The 24,586-nt window shown below is 63.7% G+C and overlaps 1 protein-coding gene across 4 annotated transcripts in view; it reads left to right on the top strand.

The window, feature by feature from the left end:
* The first annotated feature begins 3,736 nt into the window (after positions 1 to 3,736).
* NOTCH1 (notch receptor 1) overlaps positions 3,737 to 24,586 on the top strand; it is a 52,856-nt gene continuing 32,006 nt past the window's right edge. The window contains exons 1-2 of one of the 4 annotated variants that reach the window (XM_024252710.3): positions 3,737 to 4,066; positions 5,690 to 5,768. In XM_024252710.3, coding sequence (XP_024108478.3) covers positions 4,006 to 4,066; positions 5,690 to 5,768 — 140 coding nt within the window. In that variant the 5' untranslated portion in view covers positions 3,737 to 4,005. Of the gene's footprint in view, positions 4,067 to 5,689; positions 5,769 to 15,912; positions 16,159 to 24,586 lie in introns of those variants that run through there. The other 3 variants (XM_054521230.2, XM_054521231.2, XM_054521229.2) reach the window with 3 other exon arrangements.

The following is a 24,586-nucleotide window of genomic DNA, read 5'->3' as shown; positions in this document are numbered from 1 at the left end:
TCCCAAGTTCTTTTTAAGTGGAGAAAGGCAGATGGGACTTTAAAAATCACTTGGTGCAGCAGAACCTGAGGCCCCGCGGCCAGCAAAGGCCCCCCCCCCCGTGTGCCCGATGGTCAGGGGCTGCAGTGGATGGGGACGTGGAGGCTGTGTAGGAGGCACCCTGGAGGCTGGACACCCTGGAGGCCTCTGGGCTTGAGCTTTGCACGCAGGTCAGATGTTTTTTACAGTCAGCTTCCGAAGGTGAAGCTTCAAAAGGGGAAGGCCCTACCCCAGGTGGTCTGGAATGTTCCCACAGCTGCCTGGTGGTGGCCCCCACTCAGGACCCGGCAAGGTACCCGCCACAGGACGTCCCCACACTCAGCCTGGCTTCAGAGCCCCCACTCCCCCTGCTTTCAGTCCCAGGGGCCACTCCAACCTGGCCACGCCAAGCCATGGTCCCTGCACCGAGTCCAGCCTGCTGCCTTGTGCAGTGAACAGACCGTGAGTGTGGGGGAGGGGAGGAGTGTCCCCCAACACCTCCTGGGGGTCCCACTTACCCTACTGGATGACAGCAGCTGAGGACCAAGGCCTGGCTGGGCCTTGAGCTGGCATCCTCATGATGTCTCTGAGCCTCAGCTTCCCTCCTGAAAAATGGGGAGCATCATGCTACCCGCCCCCCAGCGTCATAGGGTCATGGGGGCTGCAAGAGCCAAGATGAATTCCTGCGGGAAGGAAAGGGGCCTTGGGCTCAGAACCGGGGGTCTCAGCCCTGGCTGCTCCTTAGAATCTACTGCAGAGCTTTCAACACAGGCACCCCTCAAATACACCCGCCCACCAGGTCACTGCTGACCCCTCTCTCTACTCAGACCACCCTGACATCTCTGGGGCTGGAGCCGGCCCTGGGGTGTTTTAAGGTCACCTGGGTCTCCATGCTGCACAGCACCTGGTGCCGAGAAGGCGGCAGGAGCTCCGTCACTGTCCCTGTGTGCTGACCACCTGTGCTTGCCTCTCCACGCACTTAGGGGTGTGCTCTGCTCTTGAAAGCCCCCACAGCAGCCGCAAAGGAGGGGCCTGGTTGGGCCAATGTCAGCAGGGCCTCCTTAGCCCATCCTGACAATGGTACCCCCATTTCTCTGGCAGCAAACAAGGGGGAACTGACCAGTTCAGTCTCCTGGGGTGCAACGCCTAAGCCACTCTCCCCTCAGCACCCGCAGGAGGCCTCTGAAGAAGAGAGGGCTGCGGGACACGGCTGCCTCTCCCCTCCGCAAACCAGGCTCTGCGGCCCCATCTCATCTGCTTCCAGGCTCCCTGGCCAGCTTGGGAACAGCCCCTTCATTCAGGGTACCCCTGGAACCTTGTCCCAGCTCCCACCACAAGTTGGGACAGGAAGCCCAAAGTGACTCCTACAGGGGAGGCCTGGCGGCACTGCACCCCAATTCAGCTTCTTGGGGTCCTAGCCCCCACCCTCCCATTGGGTTTCTGGAGTGGCTGGGGTGCCCTGCACACAACCTGCTTTCTCTTGTTTCTCTTTAGCCCCTGCAATGCCTGCTGCCCAGGGCTGCCCCCTGACCTGCAGGAGAAGGTCTCCAGGCCCCAGGCCAGCAGATGTACTCCTGTTGGGTCAGGACCCCAGCCTTTCCCGACTGCCCACACCTGCTAGCCTGACAAAGAGGAATGGGGATCCCGGACAACTTGTGAATGAAAAAGCTTCTCACCTGCTTGCCAGGGGCCCACCCCCTTCCTAGGCTGGTGGGGAGGTAAGACCCATCCCCCTCATCCCTGGCTTCTCCTTGGCCACAGCTGTCCATGGGGTACTCCCAGCTGCGGGTGGTGCAGGGGTTGGGAAATGGGAGGCCGAGGCCTGTGCTTCCCTCAGGCCTGTGCGCCCGGCCGCACCATCTGTAACGTGCGCTTATGAGCCTGCTTGGCTACTGGGTGGCCTGACGGGTGGACATCGAATGGGCCACTCTCTTCTGCTGGTAGAAGATGGAGGCCCAAGGTGGAGGTGCTGTCCGCACAGCTGGGGCAGACCAGGGGAGACCCCCTATCCAGGGATCCCCTCCTCCCCTCCCAGGCTGCTCCTCCGCAAAATGCCGAGGACTGGCCCCCGAGCTAGGGCTACATGGGTCATTACTTCTGGCCTGGGGCCCACAGGCAGAGATGCCAATGGAGGCACACAGGCAGTCGCACCCGCACCCGATCAGCACCAGGCCTGAGGCCTTCGGGCCTCCCCGTGCCCCACCCCACCCCCACCCACCCGGAGCAGAGGACGTGGTGGCCGGCAGAGTCAGCCTGGGAGCTGCACAGCCCCGTGCTTCCTTCTATGGAAAATCTGCTCCTCCAGGCTGCCTGGCTGCTGTTACATAAACATCTCTGCTGCCTCCAGGCGCCTCCTCTCCTGGGGCGCTGACCCCAAGATGTTACCCCAGGCCTGCAGAAGTGAGGCCAGCTTCTGGGAGGACGCAGGCGAGGGAGGCTCCCGGCAGCAGCTACAGGGGCGGGACAGGCCGCCTGCACTGGCTGTTTCCAGAGTGCTCAGCACTTGGCAAGAGGTGTGCCAGGAAAGGCTTGCTGGGGTCAGGTGTGAGATTTGTCCCGCTTTCTGTGCCTGCCTCTGCCACCATGCTCTGGGGTTTCTGCAGCCCTCCCCGCAGGCCCCCAGAGTCCTAGGTCCCTCTCAGCCTTTCAGTCTCCCCGCAGGGCAGGCTTAGCCCTCCTACTCCTACCCGGGACACGCGCCTTCTGCCATCACACTCACCACCCTGTGTTGGGGTGGGGAGGGGGCGCTGTCTGTCCCTGGCACGAGGCCGTGAACTTTGCGCAGGGACTATGGCAGGCATTTTGGACTCCTGGCGCTTAACCAGGCTTGGCACAGGGTGCCCGTGCCTGGCATCGTGGTGGAGAAATAAATCAGCCGGAAGGAGCACGTGGGAGGGGCTGCGCCGGCGCCAGCGGCAGATCCGCCCGACCCGTTTGTGCTTTCTGGGGCCACCTTAGGCAGGCGGCGCCCGGGCAGGAGGAGGATGGTGACCGAGGAGCGTGTCGACGCGGGTCCCCCTTGGGGGAGCGGGGCACAATCCGTCCGCGAGGCAGTGGTCCCGCCTGCTCCCTCGGGACGCCCTGAGCCCCCTGCCCAGAGGCCGCGGCGCCCCCATCCCTCGCGGTCAAGTGCTCGGGCAATCACGGCCAGGTGTGTCTGGCGGCGATCGATCCTCTGGACGCCTAAAGCCGCGGCCACGGGGCCCTCGGGAGGGAGTGAAGCCGCTGGGCTAGGGGCGCACACACGGCTAGGCCACTTCTCCCAGAGCCCTGCCCCGGGCCCGGGGTCCCCCAACGTGGCCTCAGCTGCTCCCCGCCTGGCCCAGCGCACGGTGCACACGGCTATCCGCGGCCTCGCCCTCCCCACTCCGCCCCGGGCTCCTCCGCTTATTCACATGCAAATTTACGTCGCCAATTGTCGCCGAGCGCGGCAACTGCCAGAGCCGGATCCATCCGCAGCACCGGCTCAAACTTTTGGCCTTTGAAAACTTTCAAACGAGAAGTAGTCCCAGGCGCCCGCTCCCGACCCACGCCGCGACGCCGGGTCCCTCCTCCCCGGAGAGGCTGGGCTCGGGACGCGCGGCTCAGCTCGGGGAGGCGCAAAGGCGGACGGGGTGCGCGGGAGGAGGGGGCCGCGGAGGGGGCGGGGGGACCGGCGGGGGCGGGGCCGGGCGGGGCGGGGCCGGCGGGGGCGGAGCGCACCTCGACTCTGAGCCTCACTAGTGCCTCGGCCGCGGGAGGGAGCGCAGGAGCGCGGGGCGCGGGGCGCAGGGCACGGGGCTCGGGCGCGAGCGCAGCGAAGGAACAAGCGGGGCGCGGAGCCGGGCCCGGGAGCCCGCGAGAGCACAGCGCCGCCAGCCAGCCGGGGAAGAGAGGGCGGGACCGTCCGCCGCCGCCCGGGACCGTACGCCGCGCGTGTGCGTCCCAGCCCCGCCGGCCAGCGCAGGAGGCCGCCGCCCGGGCGCAGAGGGCAGCCGGTGGGGAGGCATGCCGCCGCTCCTGGCGCCCCTGCTCTGCCTGGCGCTGCTGCCCGCGCTCGCCGCACGAGGTAGGCGCCCACCCACCCGCGAGCCCCCACTTTCCGCGGCCTTTGGAAACTTTGGCGGCGCCCGGCGCGCGCGCCCCGTGGCTGGGAGCGGGCGGCGGGGAGGCCAGCATGGAGAGGGAAGAGCGGGCGGCCCGGGGCGTGAGGTTCTGGAGTCCCGGGCTCGGGGAGGACCGACCCTCCCCCTCGATCCCCCCGTGGAGGCGGACTCGCGCCGCCAGTGCCTGGAGCCGAGTTTGAAGGCCGGCGTGGGGTGCTGGGGCCCCAGAGGCCCTACTCCGGGCCCGCCCTTCACCCGCCGCGCGTGGGGCTTGCCGCCGGTCGGCCGGGCGGGCGGGCTGCCTACTATTTTTCGATTTGAATAGAGTCGGTTTTGGTTTCCTGTTGCTTCTCCGGGCCATTTATCTTTCTTCTTCGCCTCTGGCCCACGCCGGGGCGGATGTTGGGGCGCGGAGTGTGGGCTCTGCCGCGCCGCGTTTGCCTTCACTGACCCGCGCGGCCGGGCTGGGTCCCCGGGCTCCCGGTCGCCCCGCCCTCCGGTGCCCCCCAGCCCGGCTCTCAGTTTGGGGGAGGGGTTGCGTAAGAAGCCGCCGCCCCCGGGGGGACTGAACTTTCCTTTTGCTTTGCGGAGTTGAAGTTTGGAAAGCTTGGGGGCGGAGAGCGGGACGCGGGTGGGGGGCTCTTACATTTCTCCCCGCCGCACAGCTAGCGGGGTCTCTGGGGAATCGAGTGATTAATCCACTCTCTCTCCGAGAGTTGGAGGCGAGAATTGTCTGTCCTCTTCCAGAAAGTGCGGCTCTGTGTCACACCCCCCTCCCCCGTTTCTCAGCCCGGGTAAGATGGGGAGGGAGGGGCTTGAGTAATTGATCCCTTCTCGAGATGGGGTCGAATTCCTTCCGAATGGGGGACCTTCATCCCCCTCCTGTGGGTGTATGGGGACTGCCCTGGAGATGCGCGCCCGCGGAAGCAGGTATTGAGTGTCGGCGGAGGCGGGGCCGGGTCCCCAGGGTGCAGTCCCGGTGCCCCTGGAGGCGGCTCCGACTCCACAATGGGCCGCTCTGATTCCGAGGCGGAGGCCGGCGCTTTGTTGGCGGGCGGGGCAGCGGGCGAGCAGCTGTCGCATTTTCCCACGGGCGGGAGCTGAGTGTGGCCACCCGCCCTCCCCCCGTCCAGCTCTGCCCCCTTGCAGAACGGGTTTGAACAGAGGCAATCTCGGCGGCTGGATGGGGGGCCCTGCCCTGCCAGACTCCTCAGTGAGCTTCCAGGGTGGGGGGCAACTCTTCGGAGAGCAGCCCACTTTGTCTCTGCTTTTCCCCCACTGCGTCCAGGCAGCACATCAGGCCACCCCACCCTGCTTCAAGCAGGACGTGTTCCCTGCTGCTCCCCTTCCCCTCGGTTTCTGACTACAGGACTCTGGGCAGAATGTTGACGCCCCTTTGGTTTCATGGAGGGGCTTCCTGCGGACCCGTGTCCCAGCAACCCATGACACTGAGCAGAGTGCGTCCGGGGTGGGGGGCGGACGATGCCCCTTGGCTGGGTGCAGGTCCCACCCCCAGGGTAACAAGGGCCTTCGGTGGTGGTGGTGGTGCGGGTGAGACTGACCTCTCTTCTCCTGCCCCTGCCTAGGCCCGCGATGCTCCCAGCCCGGTGAGACCTGCCTGAATGGCGGGAAGTGTGAAGCGGCCAATGGCACGGAGGCCTGCGTGTGAGTACCACCCCTGCGGGACCTGTTGCTTTGTCGAGGGCAGAGCCCCTGCCTTCTGCAGCCGCGCAGGGGACGGAACACTAGGCCATTGTCTTCTGGAGATGGCCCAGAGTCTGGGCATGGTCACGTGCTGACTTTTATTGGACAAAGTCTGGCAATTACTTAATCACCAGCAATTATGCTGCTTGTGGAGTTGGTCTGGCTGCTGGGGGCTTGGGCACTCCTCCGTGGGCCACCTCAGGCTCCTGGGTTACTAAGTGGGAGTCCCAGTACCCCAATTCTTCTTAAAGTCCCCAAGAAACAGTTGATCTGCCAGGGGGAGCTCTGGACCATTTACTGAGAGGCCCAGCCCCCACCACCCTGCCAACTTGGGGCGCCTTCTTTGGGCGGGTGATGCCTCCTGGGCACAGGTGATGCCTCCTCTAGGGGGGGTGATGCCTCCTAGGTGGGTGGTGATGCCTCTTGGGCTGGTAGTGGTGCCTCCTCTTGGTGGGTGATGCCTCCTCTGGGCACAGGTGATGCCACTTCCTGGGCGGGTGATGCCTCCTCTGGGTGCGTGATGCCTCCTGGGCTGGCGGTGATGCCTCCTCTGGGCACGGGTGATGCCACCTCCTGGGTGGGTGATGCCTCCTCTGGGTGGTGATACCTCCTCTAGGTGGGTGATGCCTTCTGTGGGTGGTGATACCTCCTCTAGGCGGGTGATGCCTCCTCTAGGCACAGATACCTCCTCTAGGTGGGTGATGCCTGCTCTGGGCAGGTGGTGATGCCTCCTGGGCAGGTGATGCCTCCTCTGGGCAGGTGATGCCTTCTCTAGGCACAGGTGATACCTCCTGGGCAGGTGATGCCACCTCCGGGTGGGTGATGCCTCTTCAAAGGAAATTGACTCTTCAAAATCGGACCTGCCTTTGGGCTCTCTGTTTGCCCCAGCTCCCTCCTCCCGGCCTCAGGCTGGGGCTGGGGAAGAGAAAGTGGAACTCATGTTTTGGCGAGGGGTGTGGGGTAATTATTGAGTCTGGTTTCTGTCCTGGCATCTGCAAACTCTGACCTCAAAATCCCGTGGCCCTTCTCGTCTGCCAGCCTCAGATGTAAAATGGGCACAGAGGGGGCTGGGAGGTCGTGCGGAACCGCTGCCTCCTGCCTGCCTGTGAGTGCCCATCAGCCGTGGGGAACTGTTCTGCTGTGGCTGATGCCCTTCAACTTGAGTCCATCCCTGATGAGAATAATGAGGAGGTGTTTGGTGGCTGGAAAAAGAGTTCCCTCCGCCCCCCAGGAGCTACAGATGAAGAAATGGCTCCCCAGCCAGTCTGCGCGCCCTCATTCCAACTGCAGAAGGTCCCATTCCCTTGACAACCCCAGCCCGGCTCCTGCCTGTGCCGACTGCCCAGCCTGTGGGCAGCGGCCTCCCTCCCTCCCCGGCCCCCACCCTCCCCAAACTGAAGCCAATTAAGCAGGTCTGTGAGCAGTTTAATGGACAAAGCCGATTGTGTCTTTGTCAGACGCTAATGAATGCACACTACTTTTTTTTTTTTTTTTTTTTTTTGCTTTTTGGGGCCCCCTTCTCCCTCTGCAGAGGCCGCACGGACGCTTGATGCCCTAAATCTTGTTTCCTTTCATTCAGAGACCGACAGCTGGGATCCAGGGGAAGTGCAGCAGCTATTGTTGGGGGAGGCGGATTAATGCCGTGTGATTAATTATGCGTGGCTTCCCAGAATGTATAACCCCCTTCCCCGCCACTGCGTTCCCGGCTCGGACTTTGCCTCTCACCCATTCGGAGCTCTGGGAGAAGCTTCTTGCTCCTACAGAGGACTTTGGGAGGGTGGGAGGAATGCCATGCTGGGAAAATTGGGGGCCTGTTGCTTCTTCTCAGTGGCACCAGGGAGTAGGCACAGCCTGGCCCACAGGGGTCTGGGACTGAGGTCTCCCTGGGCCAGAGGGCTGTGCTTTGGGGTACAGATTGCTGCAGCTCCCTGGTGTCTGGGTTAAAACCCTGCCACAGGGCCGCAAAACATTGGTGTCATGGGCCCACTTTCCCATTCCCCAAACCTGGGATCCTGGTGAGCTGTTTCCAGCCCAAGGCAGGCCGCCGACCATGGCTTTGGTGTCTGGCCTTGTCCCCTTCGCTGGGGCCTGGCTCCCCCTCCTTCTTGGCGGGAAGCCTGCTTCAGTTTGGCCTGACAGGCAGCCGAGCTCAGCCCACAGAGACCCCATTGTGCACACCCCACAAGTCCAACAAGAAGATGGGACGGAAGCGCGTCCTCAGGCTCCCGCTTCTGGGCTGCCGGGTTGGAGGCCAGGGTCACAGCCGGGCCCGGCTTGTGGAGGCACAGGTCAGGGCTCACACAGCAGTTAGGGGGGCATTGCAACCGCTTCGGAGAAGGCCCCGGGCTCCCTCCCTGGGCTTGAGCCCCACCCAACATATACCCCTCAGGTGCCCCTGCCTTCCCGTTCCTGTCCATCCTTCTCAGAAGGCCCAGGAGGTCTGTCCAGGAGTTAGCCAGGGCACCTGCAGGAGGCCTGGCTCTTCCAGCAAGGGAAGAAACCCACACTGTTTCTCGAAAGAGTCTGGGGTGCAGGCTCTTGGAGCCCTGTCAGCCTGCGTGGGAATCCTGGCCCGTGGTATCCAGCTGTGACCCCGGAAAGAGCTTTGACTTTTGGTGCCATTTGCTGCCTCCACTGTAGAAGGGGCATGATCATGGGCGTCACAGTGCCTGGCACACTAGTACTGGGTGAATCATTTCTTTCCATCCCAAAGAGAAGGAACCTTCACCGGAAGCTGCCAATCAGGTGGTTGCAGGGCTCGGGATTGGAAAAAGTGGTTTTGTTGGTGGAAAATGCCTTCCCAGGAGGTCAGAGTGTCACCGTGGCCCGGTCAGCCAGTGGCCAGGTAGAAAGCACCTGGCAGCACATGCTGGTGGGCGGAGGATGGTTGGTCTCTGGGCAGCTGCTGTGCACGGTATGGCCGTGGTGGCTGTGGTCAGAGATGGTGGCCTTCTGAGCAGGCCCGGGGGTCACTGTGGCCCTTGGCTCTTCTCCAGCCCCCTGATCAGCTCCGTCAGTGTGAGCAGCGGGTACTGAAGAGGGCTCCCCCTTTTTTCTCTTTGTCTTGAGGAGAGCTGGGGAGAGCTGCAGGGACCTTATCTGTCTGGGTGAGACTGCGTCCTTGGTCTGAAACGCTCTCCCAGGGCTGCCTGGGTCTGGGCTGGGCGTTGAGGCAGGGGGCAGCTAAGATGTTGCCTGCTGACGGCAGAGTCAGAATGACACAGGGTGTCTTCCAGGAGCTGGGAGAAATGGGGGTAGGCTGTCACACCCAGCACCTCCGGGAGGATGTCCAGCTGCCTGCTGGGTGGTGGGCTTTAGCTTTGGACAACCTTATGTCTGAGGCCTGGCCTGGCCACCCACTAGCTCCGTGACCTTGGGTCATCAGGTCATGCAAGCCTCAGTTTCCCCAGCATGTCAGCCGGGCTGGATCTCTTGGTGGTGTGTGAGGATTGCATGAGAACCGCGTGGAGAGGGCACCTGATCAGTGCTCCTTTTCTCCCCGCCTTCTCCCCGTCGGCTGACAGTGCTGGTTTCCAGAGCCTCCTTCCTAAATGTTTAATTGATTGACGAGTGAATTCAGAGAATCCTAAATGTGCTGCCTGGTGGGCCGGGCCTGGCACTGCCTGGGGAGGGACTTGCTGGCTCCGGGGAAGTCCATCTCCCAGGGTGGCTCCAGTTCACAGACACGTTTGAGCACCTGCTGTGTGCTGCGTTCTGCTCCAGGCCAGGCCCCCAGTGGGGACAGGGCAGACATGGCCCCTGCTCCTGTGGAGTTCACTTCCCAGCAAGGGGTGAGAGAGGCACCTGGCTCACGTGTGGGACATGTTGGGGGTGTGCCGGCCCGGCAGTGGCCTGGCATAGCTCCTGGCAGCCCCGTAAAGCTGTCTGGATCAGGCACCAATAAGTGAGAAGAAGAGACCCAGAGAAGTCGCCATCAGCCCCAGGGTCACACAGCGGTGGCAGAGTTCCTACTAGCCCTGCCCCTCTCCTTCTCCCAAGCGAATGTCCCTAACCACAGCCCCAGCCAGCCTGAGCTGCCCGTCACTTCCTCACTTCCCGACTACAAGCGGGCTGGGGGCGTGGCTTCCCCTTAAAAGAGGAGGAAGGAGGCTCAGGCGGGAAGTGACTTGGCCCTGCAGCCGGCCTGGGAGGCTGGGGAGGGACGGGGTAGCTCCTGTCACCCGGTCTGGCTGTTTCCATTGAGTCACCTGCCTCGTCTTGGGCGCGGCCAAGGGAGGAACAGGTTGATTCTCCTCCTCATGCTGAGCTGAGCGGAAAGGTCTGTGATAGGACCTCCTGTTTATGCAGAACCTGGTCTTCAAGGGCGCCAGGGTTAGAAAAACATGTTTAAAAACATGCAGCGTCCGAGGTGGGCAGATCACCTGAGGTCAGGAGTTCAAGACCAGCCTGGCCAACATGGCGAAACCCGTCTTTACTAAAAATACAAAAATTACCCAGGTGCAGTGGCGTGTGCCTGTAATCCCAGCTGCTCGGAAAGCTGAGGCAGAAGGGTCCTTTCAACCCAGGAGACGGAGGCTGCAGTGAGCCGAGATCGTGCCACTGCCCTCCAGCCTGGGTGATAAAGTGAGACTCTGTCTCAAAAAAACAAAAAACAACAAAAAAACCCCACGCAGCGTCAAATAGAAAGTCTCACCTACTCAGACTGGGGAGACGTCAGGAACAGGAAGGCCTGGGGCGGAGACTGGGGTGGGAGCCTGGAGTGCTCTGAAGGAAGCTGGCTCCTTGGGGCAGGCCCCGCCTCTGAACAGCAGCCAACATGTTTTTCATTGAAAAGAATAATAATAGAAAAAGAGAGAGGGAGAAAGAAAACAGCAACCCTGGCAGGAAGAGGGTAGGGCAGGGCAGACAGTGCACCAGGAGAAGTGCTTCCACAGGGCAGAGCCGGGTGCGGGGACCCCCAGATGCGGGTGGCAAACTGGAGATCCCACGGGAGCCGGGACTGGCTTCGTTCCTCATTCTCTGCACCTGTGATGGGCAGCAGCGGCCACCGGTGCCCACTGGGCAGTTCCAGGCCGGGCCGAGGGACTGCACCCTTTTGCTGTGGGGAGGGGACCTTTCCTGTTTCATGTCTCGTCTATAAATAGTGAAAGGATGTGGCTTTGCAGAATCGATTGGGCGTCTAGCTTGCCTTCCTCAATAATGCAGCGATGACAGCTCCACGCTCAGGACGCTGCTGTTACCCAGCCTCGTAAAAGCCCTGGCAGACGGCCGCCCACCCTCCAGGTGTGCCAGTGCCGTTTTCATCCTCAGCGCACAGGTGGGAAAGCTGCGGCTGTGAGGGCGTGGGGATCTGAGGCAGGCTGGCGTCAGCTTTCACCTTCATGTGCAGGCGTATCCAGAACTTTCCGGATCTTTCCCGGGGCTGAGGAGGAAATACCAGCAGCTTTAACGAGCGGCTGGCTTTGGGGCATCACACCTGTGGGCTGGGATGCGTTTGATGGCCTCGAGTTTCCCAGGCAGTGCTGGTGCTTTCTCCCGTGGGGCCCGGAGCTCAGAGGGGATGCGAAGCAGGGCTGGCTCTGATTTGCTGTGCTTCCCGCAGTCCCCTCCCTGGGCCTCAGTTTCCCCATCTGTATGTGATTCCCCTTCCAACTACAGCCAGCGGGACCCTGGGGCGGGCTGAAGGCATGGTGGTGGCTGTGGGCCCTGCGGTGAGGCCTGCGCTGGGCTCGGTGGTCTCCCCAGCTGGGGAAGCGGCAGTGGCTGCAGGGGTAGGAGGGCGGAGGGAAGCCCTTTTCCAAAGTTACCTGGTTGGGTTCTCCTTGTGGCCCTGCCCCACCCCACCCTGCTCCCTGGGAGCAAAGGGAGCTAAGGACTGATTTGGGGGATGGATATGTATATGGAGGGATTCTGGGTGATGACTTACTCATATTACAAAATTTGCCTTTTTTTGTTAGTTTGTTTTTTGAGACGGAGTCTTGCTTTGTCACCCAGACTGGAGTGCAGTGACGCAATCTTGGCTCACTGTAACCTCCACCTCCCAGATTCACGCAATGCTCCTGAGTAGCTGGGACTACAGGCACACACCACCACTCCCAGCTAATTTTTGTATTTTTAGTAGGGACAGGGTTTCACCATATTGGTCAGGCTGGTCTCAAACTCCTGACCTCAGGTGATCCACCTGCCTCAGCCTCTCAAGGTGCTGGGAATGCAAGCGTGAGCCACTGCGCACGGCCACTTTTTTGTTTTTTGAGATGGGGTCTCACCCTGTCACACGGGCTGGACTGAAGTGGTAGGATCACGGCTGACTGCAGCCTCTAACTCTTGGGCTCAAGCGATCCTCCTGCCTCTGCCTCCAGAGTAGCTGGGACCACAGGTGTGCACTGCCATGCCTAGCTAATTTTTAAATTTTTTGCAGAGGTGGGGTCTTGCTATGTTGCCCAGGCTGAAAATGTGACTTTTGAACTAAAGCGTGCTGTTGATTGGCGTCTAGTCCATTCACAAGTTCATTCAACTACTGTGTAGTTACTGGACTTTCTCACTGCGCAAAACAGAAACTACCCAAATACCGTCACTCTGCCCCGACCGCCCCAGCCCCGGGCAACCACTAACCCTCTTTCTGTCTCTGAATTCGCCTCTTCTGGACGTTGCCTATGAATGGAACTGTGCCATAGGTGGTCTTTGGCCCCTGGCTTGTTTCACTGAGCGTGGTGTGTTTAAGGTTCATCCGTGTCATGCATGGACTAGAACTGGATTCTTATGAGGACTAAATTTTAGAAGCCAAAAGCATCAGGGACTGGCCAGAGGTGGACACCAGCATCCCAGCTCCCAGACAGTCCAGAGGAGGCAGGTGTTGGGAGGGCGTCCGGGGTGGCTTCCTGGAAGAGATGGCGCTCACTCTGGGCTGGTGCAGCCGCCCGACAGCCACAGAGCCCCCTAGAGGGAGTCCTGGCATATTCCCGGGTGAATCTGTAGGATGGCCTGGCGTGCCCGCGGCCCCTGCCCTGCTCAGGACTCCGAGACAGGCTCACAACCTGTCCCCGGGCCTCACTCACGCCAGCCGCCAAGCCGTTCAGCATCCCTCAGCCCACAGGAGGCGCACAGTGGGGCCACGGTCACTGAGCATCCACACGCCTGGTGCTATAAGAATGCAGGGTAGAGGGTCTTTATTGAGCATCTACTACATGCTGAACCCTGGGATATGGGTGGGCATGGCAGATACAGGCCCCCCGGGCAGGGGAGGAGCATGCTGCTTAAGAACCAGGCCACAGGATGGACGGGCTTGGCCACAGCTAGGGGTAGACGCTGCAGCCTTCATGGCCTCCTGCGTGCAAAGTCAGTGCTGTGGGACCCCACCTGGGTGCACCTGCCGTGGCCTTCAAGTGAGGCCCACCACGGAGCAGCTTCTATGCTGGCTGGGACAGGGTCAGCAGCAGGGAGCTCCAGACCAAAGGAGCGGCGGGGGCTGGGGCAGCGGGGGGCAGTGAGGCTTTGGACACATCTTGGGGCGGGCAGGCATCTCAGCCCCCACCTGCCCGGTCTGCCTGCTCCGGGGCCTTCCCTTCCCCGGACAGAGCTCTGTGTGATTGGCTCCAGGCTGCTTCTCCCCCTGGACCCTCAGGGTCAGCTTAGAGTGACTGGCTATGCCCTGGCCTAGACCCAGGCCTGTGTGACAGGAGAGAGCTAGGAGCCTGGCCCCTCACTCTGAGACACAGATGGTGTCCTCTCCGAGTTGCCCTTGGGACAGGGAAGCGCCATGTCCCTTGCAGGGCACCAGACCAGCCAGTGGCCCTTGACAGCGAGACCCCATCTGCAGGCAGCTGGGGGACTTGTCCCTGTCGGGCGGATGTGTGCGTGTTAGCATCGGGGTGCCTGGTTGCCCCAGGGGTGGTGCAGGGCGGTTATAGGCGGTCCCAGCATTTTGGGGTTGCTTTCAGTGTATCTCCGAGACCTGTGGAATTCTGGGAGGAGAAACTCCCCAGCAGTGTCCTCAGTGTACCCCCCAACCCTGCACCCGTTGCTCCTGGGAGGGATGCTGAGTGCTCCCCCCTCCACCCACCCTGCACCCATTGCCCCGGGAGGGATCCTGAGTGCTCCCCCCTCTACCCACCCTGCACCCATTGCCCCTGGGAGGGATCCTGAGTGCTCCCCCCACCCTGCACCCGTTGCCCCTGGGAGGGATCCTGAGTGCTCCCCCCCACCTACCCTACACCCATTGCCCCCAGGAGGGATCCTGAGTGCTCCCCCACCCTGCACCCGTTGCCCCTGGGAGGGATCCTGAGTGCTCCCCCCTCCACCCACCCTACACCCATTGCCCCCAGGAGGGATCCTGAGTGCTCCCCCACCCTGCACCCGTTGCCCCTGGGAGGGATCCTGAGTGCTCCCCCCCACCCACCCTACACCCATTGCCCCCAGGAGGGATCCTGAGTGCTCCCCCACCCTGCACCCGTTGCCCCTGGGAGGGATCCTGAGTGCTCCCCCCTCCACCCACCCTACACCCATTGCCCCCAGGAGGGATCCTGAGTGCTCCCCCACCCTGCACCCGTTGCCCCTGGGAGGGAGCCTGAGTGTTCCCCCCACCCTGCACCCATTACCCCTGGGAGGGATCCTGAGTGCTCCCCCCGGCCCACCCTACACCCATTGCCCCTGGGAGGGATCCTGAGTGCTCCTTCCCACCCACTGCACCCATTGCCCCTGGGAGGGATCCTGAGTGCTCCCCCACCCTGCACCCGTTGCCCCTGGGAGGGATCCTGAGTGCTCCCCCCTCCACCCACCCTACACCCATTGCCGCTGGGAGGGATCCTGAGTGCTCCCCCACCCTGCACCCGTTGCCCCTGGGAGGGATCCTGAGTGCTCCCCCCTCCACCCACCCTACACCCATTGCCCCCAGGAGGGATCCTGAGTGCTCCCCCACCCTGCACCCGTTGCCCCTGGGAGGGAGCCTGAGTGTTCCCCCCACCCTGCACCCATTGCCCCTGGGAGGGATCCTGAGTGCTCCCCCCGGCCCACCCTACACCCATTGCCCCTGGGAGGGATCCTGAGTGCTCCTTCCCACCCACTGCACCCATTGCCCCTGGGAGGGATCCTGAGTGCTCCCCCCTCCACCCACCCTACACCCATTGCCCCTGGGAGGGATCTTGAGTGCTCCTCCCCACCCACTGCACCCATTGCCCCTGGGAGGGATCCTGAGTGCTCCCCCCCCACACACCCTGCACCCATTGCCCCCAGGAAGGACGCTTCTGTAGAGGCCTCACTTCTGAACCCCCCACTAACAGGCTCAGGGGCCCAGGGTTGGGGGTGTCCTGCCGTCTACACTCCAGATTGAGCCCGCACGGTTAAACAGGGCCCTCTCCGCAAGCCCTCCCTAATGCAAAGCGGTGGCTTCGCGTGGGTCCCCAAGGGGCCTTGTGAACCCAGGGGGCCTGGCCCCTCCCACCTGGCTGCACCCGCTAGGTGGGAGATCCCATCCTCCGAGTCCCCGGCCCCTCAGCCTCAGCTGCAGCCCAGACACCAGGGCTCTCTGGGGCGGGGGTGGGGCAGCGGTTCCCTGAGGTCTGGCCTGTGGGGCTGCCCTGCTGTGGTTCCTGCAATTTCCTGGAAGGAGGTCTGGGGCCTGGTGTCCAGTGGGGCCTGTGGGGAGGCACTGGGGGGCTCTGTGGGGAGGGACTGGGGGGCTCTGTGGGGAGGGGACTGGGGAGCTCTGTGGGGAGGGACTGGGGGGTTCTGTGGGGAGGGGACTGGGGGGCTCTGTGGGGAGGGACTGGGGGGCTCTGTGGGGAGGGACGGGGGACTCTGTGGGGAGGGACTGGGGGCTCTGTGGGGAGGGGACTGGGGGGCTCTGTGGGGAGGGACTGGGGGGCTCTGGGTAGGGATGGGGGGCTCTGTGGGGAGGGACGGGGGGCTCTGTGGTGAGGGGACTGGGGGGCTCTGTGGGGAGGGACTGGGGGGGCTCTGGGTAGGGATGGGGGCTCTGTGGGGAGGGACTGGGGGGCTCTGTGGGGAGGGATTGGGGGGCTCTGTGGGGAGGGACTGGGGGCTCTGTGGGGAGGGACTGGGGGGGCTCTGGGTAGGGATGGGGGGCTCTGTGGGGAGGGACTGGGGGGCTCTGTGGGGAGGGGACGGGGGGCTCTGATGTGCTGGGTGTGCACAGGGGAGGCTTTGTCTCTGACACCCACACCTGCAGTTCCCAGGCACAAAGAGCAGCCCCATCGGGGTCCTCGCAATCACAGTCTGTGAGTGGCGAGTACCAAGGGCGTCTCCGGATCAGGCCAGGCCCAGATGCTGCCCAGACCCTCCCGCCACAGCACCTACTGCCACAGTGAGGACCAATGGCCACAGAACACTCACCCGGCCTCACCTGCGTGGGGCTGTTCAGCCCAGTGGGCACCAGGTGGGCGCTGTTCTCACCCAGTGGGAGGCCTGCCAGCTCCTAGGTTGCTAGTTGAGATTTTCTCCTAAGCAATAGTCGTGTTGTTCCTTCTGCTCCACCTGGCACTGAGGTTGGTGACACGCCCCGACCTTGCTCTAATCGGCAGATGAGAGTTTGTCATCAGATGTCGACCCTGTCTATGCTGTCCCCTGGCCTGGGCGTCTGTTGTGCATCTCTGAAGGGCTTGAATTGGTTGTTTAAAGCTGGGTAAATGCCCCCTTGACATTCTGTTGACACTGTCAATTTGCTGAACAAACTCTTCCACAGGTAGCACAGGAGGCCAGTCTTGCCCCAGCCTGAGCTAAGGCCCGGGGAGGCAGGTCCTGTGTTGAGTCAGCCTTTTTGTGAGTGCAGCAGCCCTGTAGGATGCGCCAGGTTTGAGAAGTGGACTCCCCCGTCCCCCGCCACATCCCAAAAGCCCTCAGACATGGAGGGCAGGACGAAGCCGACGGTTGCCCTCATGCCGAGATGACAACCGGGCACAGAGGCAGTGGCTCCCGGCCTCCTGCCCTCTTCCCCGTACTGGGGTTACCCAGCGTGACTCATGGCCCGAGCCACAGGCGCCCGCCCAGGGAGCCATGGCGGGGAGACCTGGCTTTATTAGAGACGCGTTCGTGCCTCATCAAGTCCAAAGGAGGAAACTGGCACGTCCCTCACTATCCCTGAAACAGGTTCCCCCACAGCCCAAGCGGTCAGGTTAAGGTGCATTTGCAGACAGATGCCTTAGTAGGAGGCTGGAGCTTTTGGCCCAGAATTTTCCCTGTTGTAGGCCCATGGTCACCTAGCCTGCCCGGGGGCTGAGGCCCTGAGGAGGTGCCATTGCCCCACCCAAGCCTCAGACGAGTGCCCTGCCCTCGACCCTGCGGGAGGCAGCAGCTCAGGCCCCGACCCTGGCCTGCCCTCTCTGAGGCCGCTGTGGCCGTGGCAGGGCAGGGGCCGGGCTTGCCGGGCTGTCGAGTGAGTACAGAGACTATCTGGGAGGGAGGTGGGCGGTGAGAGCTGACTCCCCGCAGCCGGGGGACAGAGAGGCCCGTGCCACACAGCAGGGCCGCGTGGCGGGGCCCCCACAAGTTCCGCCCGGTTTCAGCTGTTGATGAGCGGAAATACACAGTTACTGGAAATGAGAGGTTTGGGGGAGCAGCCAGGGGTTGAACATGTGTGGTTCCCCTGACGGCTTTTCAGTAAGAGATGCTTGAGCTCAGGCTGGGCGCTGACTGGTGCGCAGAGGGGGCTGGGCCAGAGTCTGCCCCTTGGGCCTCCACTCTCCATCCTTATAGGGGGACCTGGGTTGGTCCCAGCTCCGGGGGTGCAGCCCCTGGTGGTGGCCTCCTTCTGACTTCCTGGCCTCATTCCTGTCTGACGGAGAGCCCGGTGGGGAGGCCAGGCGGGGCTGAGTGTCCAGGGTCCACATGGTGGTGGGGCTCAGGCCGTGGCGAAGTCCTGTCCTGGCCGCCTCCGGGGTCTGGCCCAGCACAGAGCTCTGCAGCTCTCTGGTGGACGGGCCTGGCTGGGCTGTCGGCAGCCCTGGGGCCAGGTGGGCGCTGGGAATGGAGGTGGAGGCAGGTGACTGGAAGCCTTGGCTCCAGCCTGCAGGGGCTGCAGTCCAGGCCGGCCACCCCCACCAGGCCTTCCCCCTTCCAGGCATGGGGTGGCACTGGGTCGACAACACAGGCCACGGGCTTCTTTCCCCCACGTGGGCTGTGCGACCCCGGGCCGCCGCCACCTCTCTGAGCTCCCTTCCTCCTTAGGAGATGGGAAGTGGCTGAGGCCATGACGTGTCCGCCGGGGCTCCTGACAGCTCCAGCTGCCGTCCTTGCGGCCGGGCAACTGCCTCGAATTGTTGCGCCTTCTTTTGAGTTGGCTGCAGAGTCATGGCGGCTGTGGGAAGTGTAGCTGGGTCTCGGGCGGCATGCCCGGCTCACCCGGGGATGTGTCATCTGTGTCATCCACCCTGGAGCCCCTTTCTGGTGCTGTGGGGGCCCCTCCAGGAAGGTCTCTCCCAGAGGCCAGCCCCAGCCACAGGCTCTGGGGAGACCGTGTGGGATTTGCATGCGGTTGTGCGCTATTTGATCCAGGTCATGTGTGGGATTTGGGCGAGGTCCTGCGGGATTGGGTGAGGTAGTGCGAGATATCTGGGCGAGGCCACAAGGCACTGGGCGAGGCCAGGCATTATTCAGTGCCTTGGAGGGGCAGAAGTTTTAGGACCTGCCAAGTCCAGCCCAAGAATCCCCAACTTTCCCCATAGGGAAAGGTACCCCAGACAGTCCCTGGCCTGTGCCAGCTGTCCTGGGACACCCTGGTGTCCCCCAGGTTGTGGCAGTGTAGACCCCTCCCCCGGGCACCCCTCCTCATGGGTCCCTCCCAGGGCTGCAGGCACCTGCCTGGATCCCACTTCCCAAGTGTGCGGTGTCCCAGGCACCCAGTGACCACGCTGGGCCTGGGCAGAGTGAGGCTCTGAGGGGGTGCCAGGGGCACAGTGGGCCTGTGTGTGAGCTGGGCTGGGTGCTGGGACTGGGCTGGCAAGCGAGGGGTGTTCGGAGAGGAGGATTCCTGGGCTCGGAGGCCCCTCTGTGCCTCGTGTGGTCAGAGAGCAGGGAGCCAGCGGGTGTGATGGGGATGAGGTGACCTCTGGGGCCACCACTGAAGCCGCCGTCCATCTGCGGCCGAGTCGGGAGGTAGCACAGAGGTGTCCTGGCGGTTTCCCAGGACAGGCGGGAGGAGGCGCAGGGGGGCGACATCTGCCCCCGGGAGGCCAGGAGTGCTCCTCCGGCAGCGTGGGCTTCGGCTTCGTCCCTTGTTCACCAGTGCCGACGCCCCGCGGGTGCTGTGGGTGAAGGGGCATCGGTGCCCTCCTGCTGGGCAGGAGGAAGGAAGAGGAGCGGGAGGCTGGGTCTCTCTCGCACAGGGCCCTGCCCCCACCACCCTAGGGTTTTGTGTTTCAGTGGAGCTGTAAGAATGCTTTGTCTGCTCCAGACTTCCCGGTCCTGTGAGATCAGGGGGTCAGGCAAAACATCCAGACCATGCGGGTGGGGCTGGAGGTGCGGGAGACACGCGCCTTCCTCCTCTTTCCCAGGGAGCTTCTGCCGCTCCTGCGCCACCCTGGGGAGCCGCCCTGCCCTGCCCTGCCCTGCCCCGCTGTGGTCCCCATCAGTAGGAGTGGTTCTGAGCTGCCTTCAGACCCGGGTGGTGTGCTGGGCATACCTGCCCCGTTTTCTCACCTGTGAAATGGGCCCATTACACGGCCCCAGGGCAGTTGTGGGGGTCCCACGAGACAGAGCTTGGAAAGCCCGAGTGTAGGTCAGGCCAGGAGGGGTGTGGGCTCAGTTTCTTCATTGCTGGGCTGGTGTATGCCAGACAGATGTCTCGGGATCCCTCCCATCCCTGCAGCGTTCTTAACAAGGACGCTGGACATGGAGCCAGGACCTCCGGGTGACTGCCCTGCTGGCTGTGGGGCTTACTCCAGAGGAGAACAGGAGCCCCTCCGGGCAGCCCCTTCCTGCCACCCCCAGTGACAGGATCTGTTCGGGAGCAGTGGTGGGAGGTTGCCAGAAGCATGTCTGGCGCTGGCCCGGAGCGCAGCCTGTGATGCCCGACTTCATTCATGGAGTGTGGTTTGAGCCCTCCAGCAGCGCTGCTGTGGGCCTGTCCATTGCCTTCCCTGCCTCTGAGCCATCGTGGGGTGCAGGGCTGGGCTGGGTCTTCTTGGGAGCAGAGCCCCGGCGTGTCATGGCCATCTTGGCCTCTCCAGCTCAAGAGGTTTGTCCACGTGGGTCCCTAGGGGCCATTGGGACGACCAAGGGCAGGAGGCACATGCCTGCTTTTGGGGGATCCACTGGGAAATTCCTGCAGTGGAGCAGCGGGTGGGGCTCCAGCAGGCATTTTTCACTCTCCAAACAGCCTTCGGGGCACTGTGGTGACACCTGGCTCCTGGGGTCTCAGAGCCTGCTGGGCTGTGCCTTGGTATTTGGGGGAGGGGCTGGCCACATGCCCCCCAGAGTGGCCACCCCAGCTCCGCCATCTCCAGGGGCCTTCTGTCCGTCAGATGCGGGCAGCGTTCCCACGTCGGGTGAGGGCATTGTTTTCCCGGCTGCAGGAAAGGTGGCTTCCCCGGGAGGACAGGTTCTGTCCCCATCCCGCCTCCCACACAAAGGGTTTCCCCGGAGCCAGAGGAGGAAACCTGGCCTTCCTGCACTTCCTCCTTCAGCACATTTTAAACCATCCGAGGATGCAACTGGGGGAAAAGATTTGCAGACAAAAGAACCGGGGGTGCCGGCAACAGCTGTTTGGGCCGGAAAGCCTGGCCCCGGCTCAGACCCCGGCTGGGTCCCTGCGCTGTGGCGGGCCGGCTGCGACCCCCGCCCCCCCCAACTCCGCCCCCTGCTGCCCGCTGTCTCAGGAGCTGCAGCTGTTTGGGGCTGGCTCTTTTTCTGGGCCCCCACCTCCCTGAAGCCCCCACTGCCCCTTTCCTCCTTCCTGGGGCCCTGGGAGCCAGGGTAGGGCCCCTGTGCAGCTTTCAGCAGCTCCAGCCCAACGGCTGCAGGGGCTGGGGAAGACCACAGCTCAGGTGGGACCGCAGGTGGTGGCTGGAGGCAGCCATCTCACATTGCAGCCCCCAAACTCGTGGTTTTGTGCCCCAACGGTGAGCAGGCCTGGCGGTGCTTGGCTACCGTGTGCCCCCTTGGCCCCCTTGGTGCCTGCATCCCTCTCTCCTGTCCAAGGCGGGGAAGGAAGCCGGGAGCAGAAAGGGAAGAAAGACCCAGTGGCTGCAGGGCGCCTTTCAAGGCCTCCCAGCCACCGCAGAGGCTCCAGCCAGCCGTTTGAACAGGGGTTTAGACACGGGGTCCTGGCAGGTTTGAGGGGCCCAGGGCCTTCCTTGCTGTAGCTCTTTGTTCTGGGGCATTTGGGGAGGCCAGGGAAGGGGCTGTGAGCAACGAGGTTCCAGCATCTTCCCAAGGCTCCTCCGTCCCCCAGGGCTGGGCTGCGAGCAACAAGGTTCCAGCATCTTCCCAAGGCTCCTCCGTCCCCCAGGGCTGGGCTGCTTGGCCATTCCAGTGGGAGAGGACCCCAGGTGGGACCCCGAGCCCCCTGCCCAGCTCATTTCTTAGCAGCCAGTGCCTTCTGGAAGGTGGGTGGTGCCCACTGGGATTGGGGAAACTTGGACTAGCCTCTGCCCAAGGGAGGGGATGAGGTCCCAGGACTCCCCCTGCCCCAGAAGCCTTGGTCCAGGCTAGAGCTGGGCTCGTTGGCCTTGTGGAAGCCTGCCTTGGGAAGCATCCCCACCCGGGTCTGGCCTTGTCTCCCCATCTCCAGTAGGGGGTCACAGTGTCCCCCCGGCCAGTCCACATATGGCCCCATTTGCTTGGGCAGGCCAATGGGTGGGCCTGTCTGTGTGGGCCAGGTCACCTGGTGGGGCCCACTGTCAGTGGCATAGGTAGAAGGTGGTCAGCCTTGCTGGGTCTTGGCAGAGCATGGCAGGATCTGGGTCTGGGGAGGGCGTGGGGGTGCCCCTGGCATCACAGGAGCAGGCAGAGTGGGAGCCCTAGACTTCCCTCTGGGCAGAAAGCCCCTTGAGCCTGGGGGCAGGTCCTGCTGGTGAGGGAGGGGTCCCAGGGGCAGGGGCACCCTCAGGCTGGCCGCCTAGCGATTGGCTCCTGCAGGACATGGCCACGGGCTCCCTGGAAGCAGCAGCTGTTGGGGGTATCTGGGGAGGAGAAGACCCCCCTTTATTGCCCTGTGAGGGACCACACTGCTGCCAGGGGACCCTTGGACTTCTGTGGCAGGACAATGGGCCAGGATTGGCAGTGAGGCCCAAGGAGGGCAGGTGGGGCTGGACGTGTGGCGCTGCTGGGGAACAGGTGGGGTGTGTTAAGATGCTGATTTTGGCCAGGCAGCTCCTCCCCTTCCCTTCCCAGGGAGCCGGAGTGTGCAGGGCCGTTCCTTCCGCTCTGGGAAGTGCAGCTCCTGTGCACTGGAGAGGCCCCCGCACTGTCCCTGCCTGTCCCCCCGACTGTCCCTGCCCATCCCCCCAACACTGTCCCTGCCTACCCCCCACTGTCCCTGCCCACCCCCCACTGTCCCTGCCCATCCCCCACTGTCCCTGCCTGTCCCCCCACTGTCCCTGCTCATCCCCCTCACTGTCCCTGCCTGTCCCCCCGCTGTCCCTGCCTGTCCCCCACTGTCCCTGCCTGTCCCCCCACTGTCCCTGCTCATCCCCCTCACTGTCCCTGCCTGTCCCCCCGCTGTCCCTGCCTGTGCCCTCGCTGTCCCTGCCTGTCCCCCACTGTCCCTGCCTGTCCCCCCACTGTCCCTGCTCGTCCCCCTCACTGTCCCTGCCTGTCCCCCCACTGTCCCTGCCTGTGCCCTCGCTGTCCCTGCCTGTCCCCCACTGTCCCTGCCTGTCCCCCCACTGTCCCTGCTCATCCCCCTCACTGTCCCTGCCTGTCCCCCCGCTGTCCCTGCCTGTGCCCTCGCTGTCCCTGCCTGTCCCTCCGACTGTCCCTGCTCATCCCCCCCACTGTCCCTGCCCATCCCCTCACTGTCCCTACCCGTCCTCCTCACAGTCCCTGCCCGTCCCCCCCACTGTCCCTGCCCATCCTTGCCTTGGGAGGTGCTGTCACCTGGTGGAGCCATGGGAAGCACCCCTCCCGCCCAGGGTCTCTGGTTCCTGTTGCGGGTGCAGTGCCAGCCACATCACCGACGCCTTAGCTGGGTTGGGTCCAGCTGACCCCACACCCCGACCCCTCTGCTCGGCCTCTGCCTGTACCCCCATCCCTGGCCCTGCATGACCATAAACTCCTTGAGGGCAGGAAGTGAGTGAGTCCTGCCCCCACTGAGTCCCTCTCACCCCTCCTTCTCATTTTGGGGTGGAGGGAACTGTCATCTGTCCCCTGGGGGTGGCAGATGGCCGCTTAGTTTAGAAAGCAAAACAGCACAATTTAGAATTAGTCCTGGGTGAAAGGTCTCGGCAGCATCTGCCCCCCGCTGCTTTCTGGAGTCGCATTTCTATGGAGCGGCCCTGGCAGGGAGGGTGGGAGCGGCACAGTGGAAATACTGAGGCGGGAACAAAGTGGTGGTGGTGGAGGTGGTGGTGGTGGCACAGCAGGCGCCGGGGCCACTTGGCACCCTCCCCCCGCAGCCGTCCTGGAGCCCCCGTCCGCCACTCACCAGATAGGACAGGTTACCCCTGCGCTGCCAGGCCACTGAATGTGGGGGATGGGACAGGCAGGTGCCGGGTGACCCTAAGAGGGATGCACGGAAGGGGAGTCCATGGGGCACACCTGGCGTGGGCTGGGTCTCCTCCGTGGGAGCCCAAGAGCTGGGTGGCTTGGTGGACAGGGCAGCTCTCTCGTCCAGTCGGGGGAGACTGGCGTTCCCTATCTCAAGCCCCACTTTTTAGCCCCAGAGGGGTCTCCCCACCGCCCCTGACAGGAGGAGATGCGGGGACGGTGGAAGGTGGGGTGCGGGTCACTCATGGAAGCCCTGAGGATCCCCGTGGGCGCGGCAGCTGTTGGGTGCCACCTCACTCGGCCAAGCCCTGGCGCTCACCTCGCGGCCCACACCCACCCGCCCGCCAGGACGGCGTTGAAGACAGAGTGGCCCGGGTACCGGGGGTGTGGCCAGCGCCAAGGCAGTGAGGGGTTTGCTCACAGGCTGGTGGTCCTGGCGTGGCCACGCTGCAGGCCTGAGGTCCCTCCCACCTTCTCAGGGACGTCTGGGTGCTGTGCGGAGGGCAGGTGTTCGCCGTCTGTAGGGCGCTCCAGCTCTGTGGCCAGGTGGGAGAGAGGTACAGACTGGGGCGGGCACAGGCTGGAGGCTGCCCACAGCAGCAGCGGGAGACTGGGCCCAAAGCTGCCCCCCACACACAGACCCCCACACCTGTCCCAAAGCTTTCTCCAGGCTCGGCCCAGTTCCCCCCAGCTAGCGTGTCTCGTAGCACCTCCAGGCCGTGGCTGTGGGGCCGTGGCAGGGGCCTTCCCTGTGGTGTCCGATGCCCAGGCTGGGAGTGGGGGCGGACAATGGGCCCTCTCAGCCTGCATTCCCCCACGGGAGCCTCCTCAGGCCTCCGGCTGGGGCTCCTGCCCCACCCGCTGGGAGCAGCTGCCACCACGTCCGACACCTGCTCCCAGCCGCCCTTTGTCCGAGCACCGACGCCTGATTTATGGGGCGTGTTTTCCTCTTGCTGGCCCTGCGTGATACAGCCTCCCCGTGATACAGCCTCGTTAACTGGGATGCGTCCGGTTGGGCAGATTCTCCCACAGTCCTCCACGTTGGGGTCCGCACTCAGGGTGGGGAGTGGGGCCTGGTGTCTGGGCAGAGCGTTGTGGTCCATTCAGGGACAGCCAATATCCTGTGACCTCAGGGCACTTGGTGGGAGACTGCTCTAGGGGCT

The sequence above is a fragment of the Pongo abelii genome, chromosome 13 (genome assembly GCF_028885655.2).
Source record: "Pongo abelii isolate AG06213 chromosome 13, NHGRI_mPonAbe1-v2.0_pri, whole genome shotgun sequence".
Classification (NCBI taxonomy): domain Eukaryota; kingdom Metazoa; phylum Chordata; class Mammalia; order Primates; family Hominidae; genus Pongo; species Pongo abelii.
Note: the sequence above shows the minus strand (reverse complement) of the source record. Positions and strands in the feature narration are given on the sequence as shown.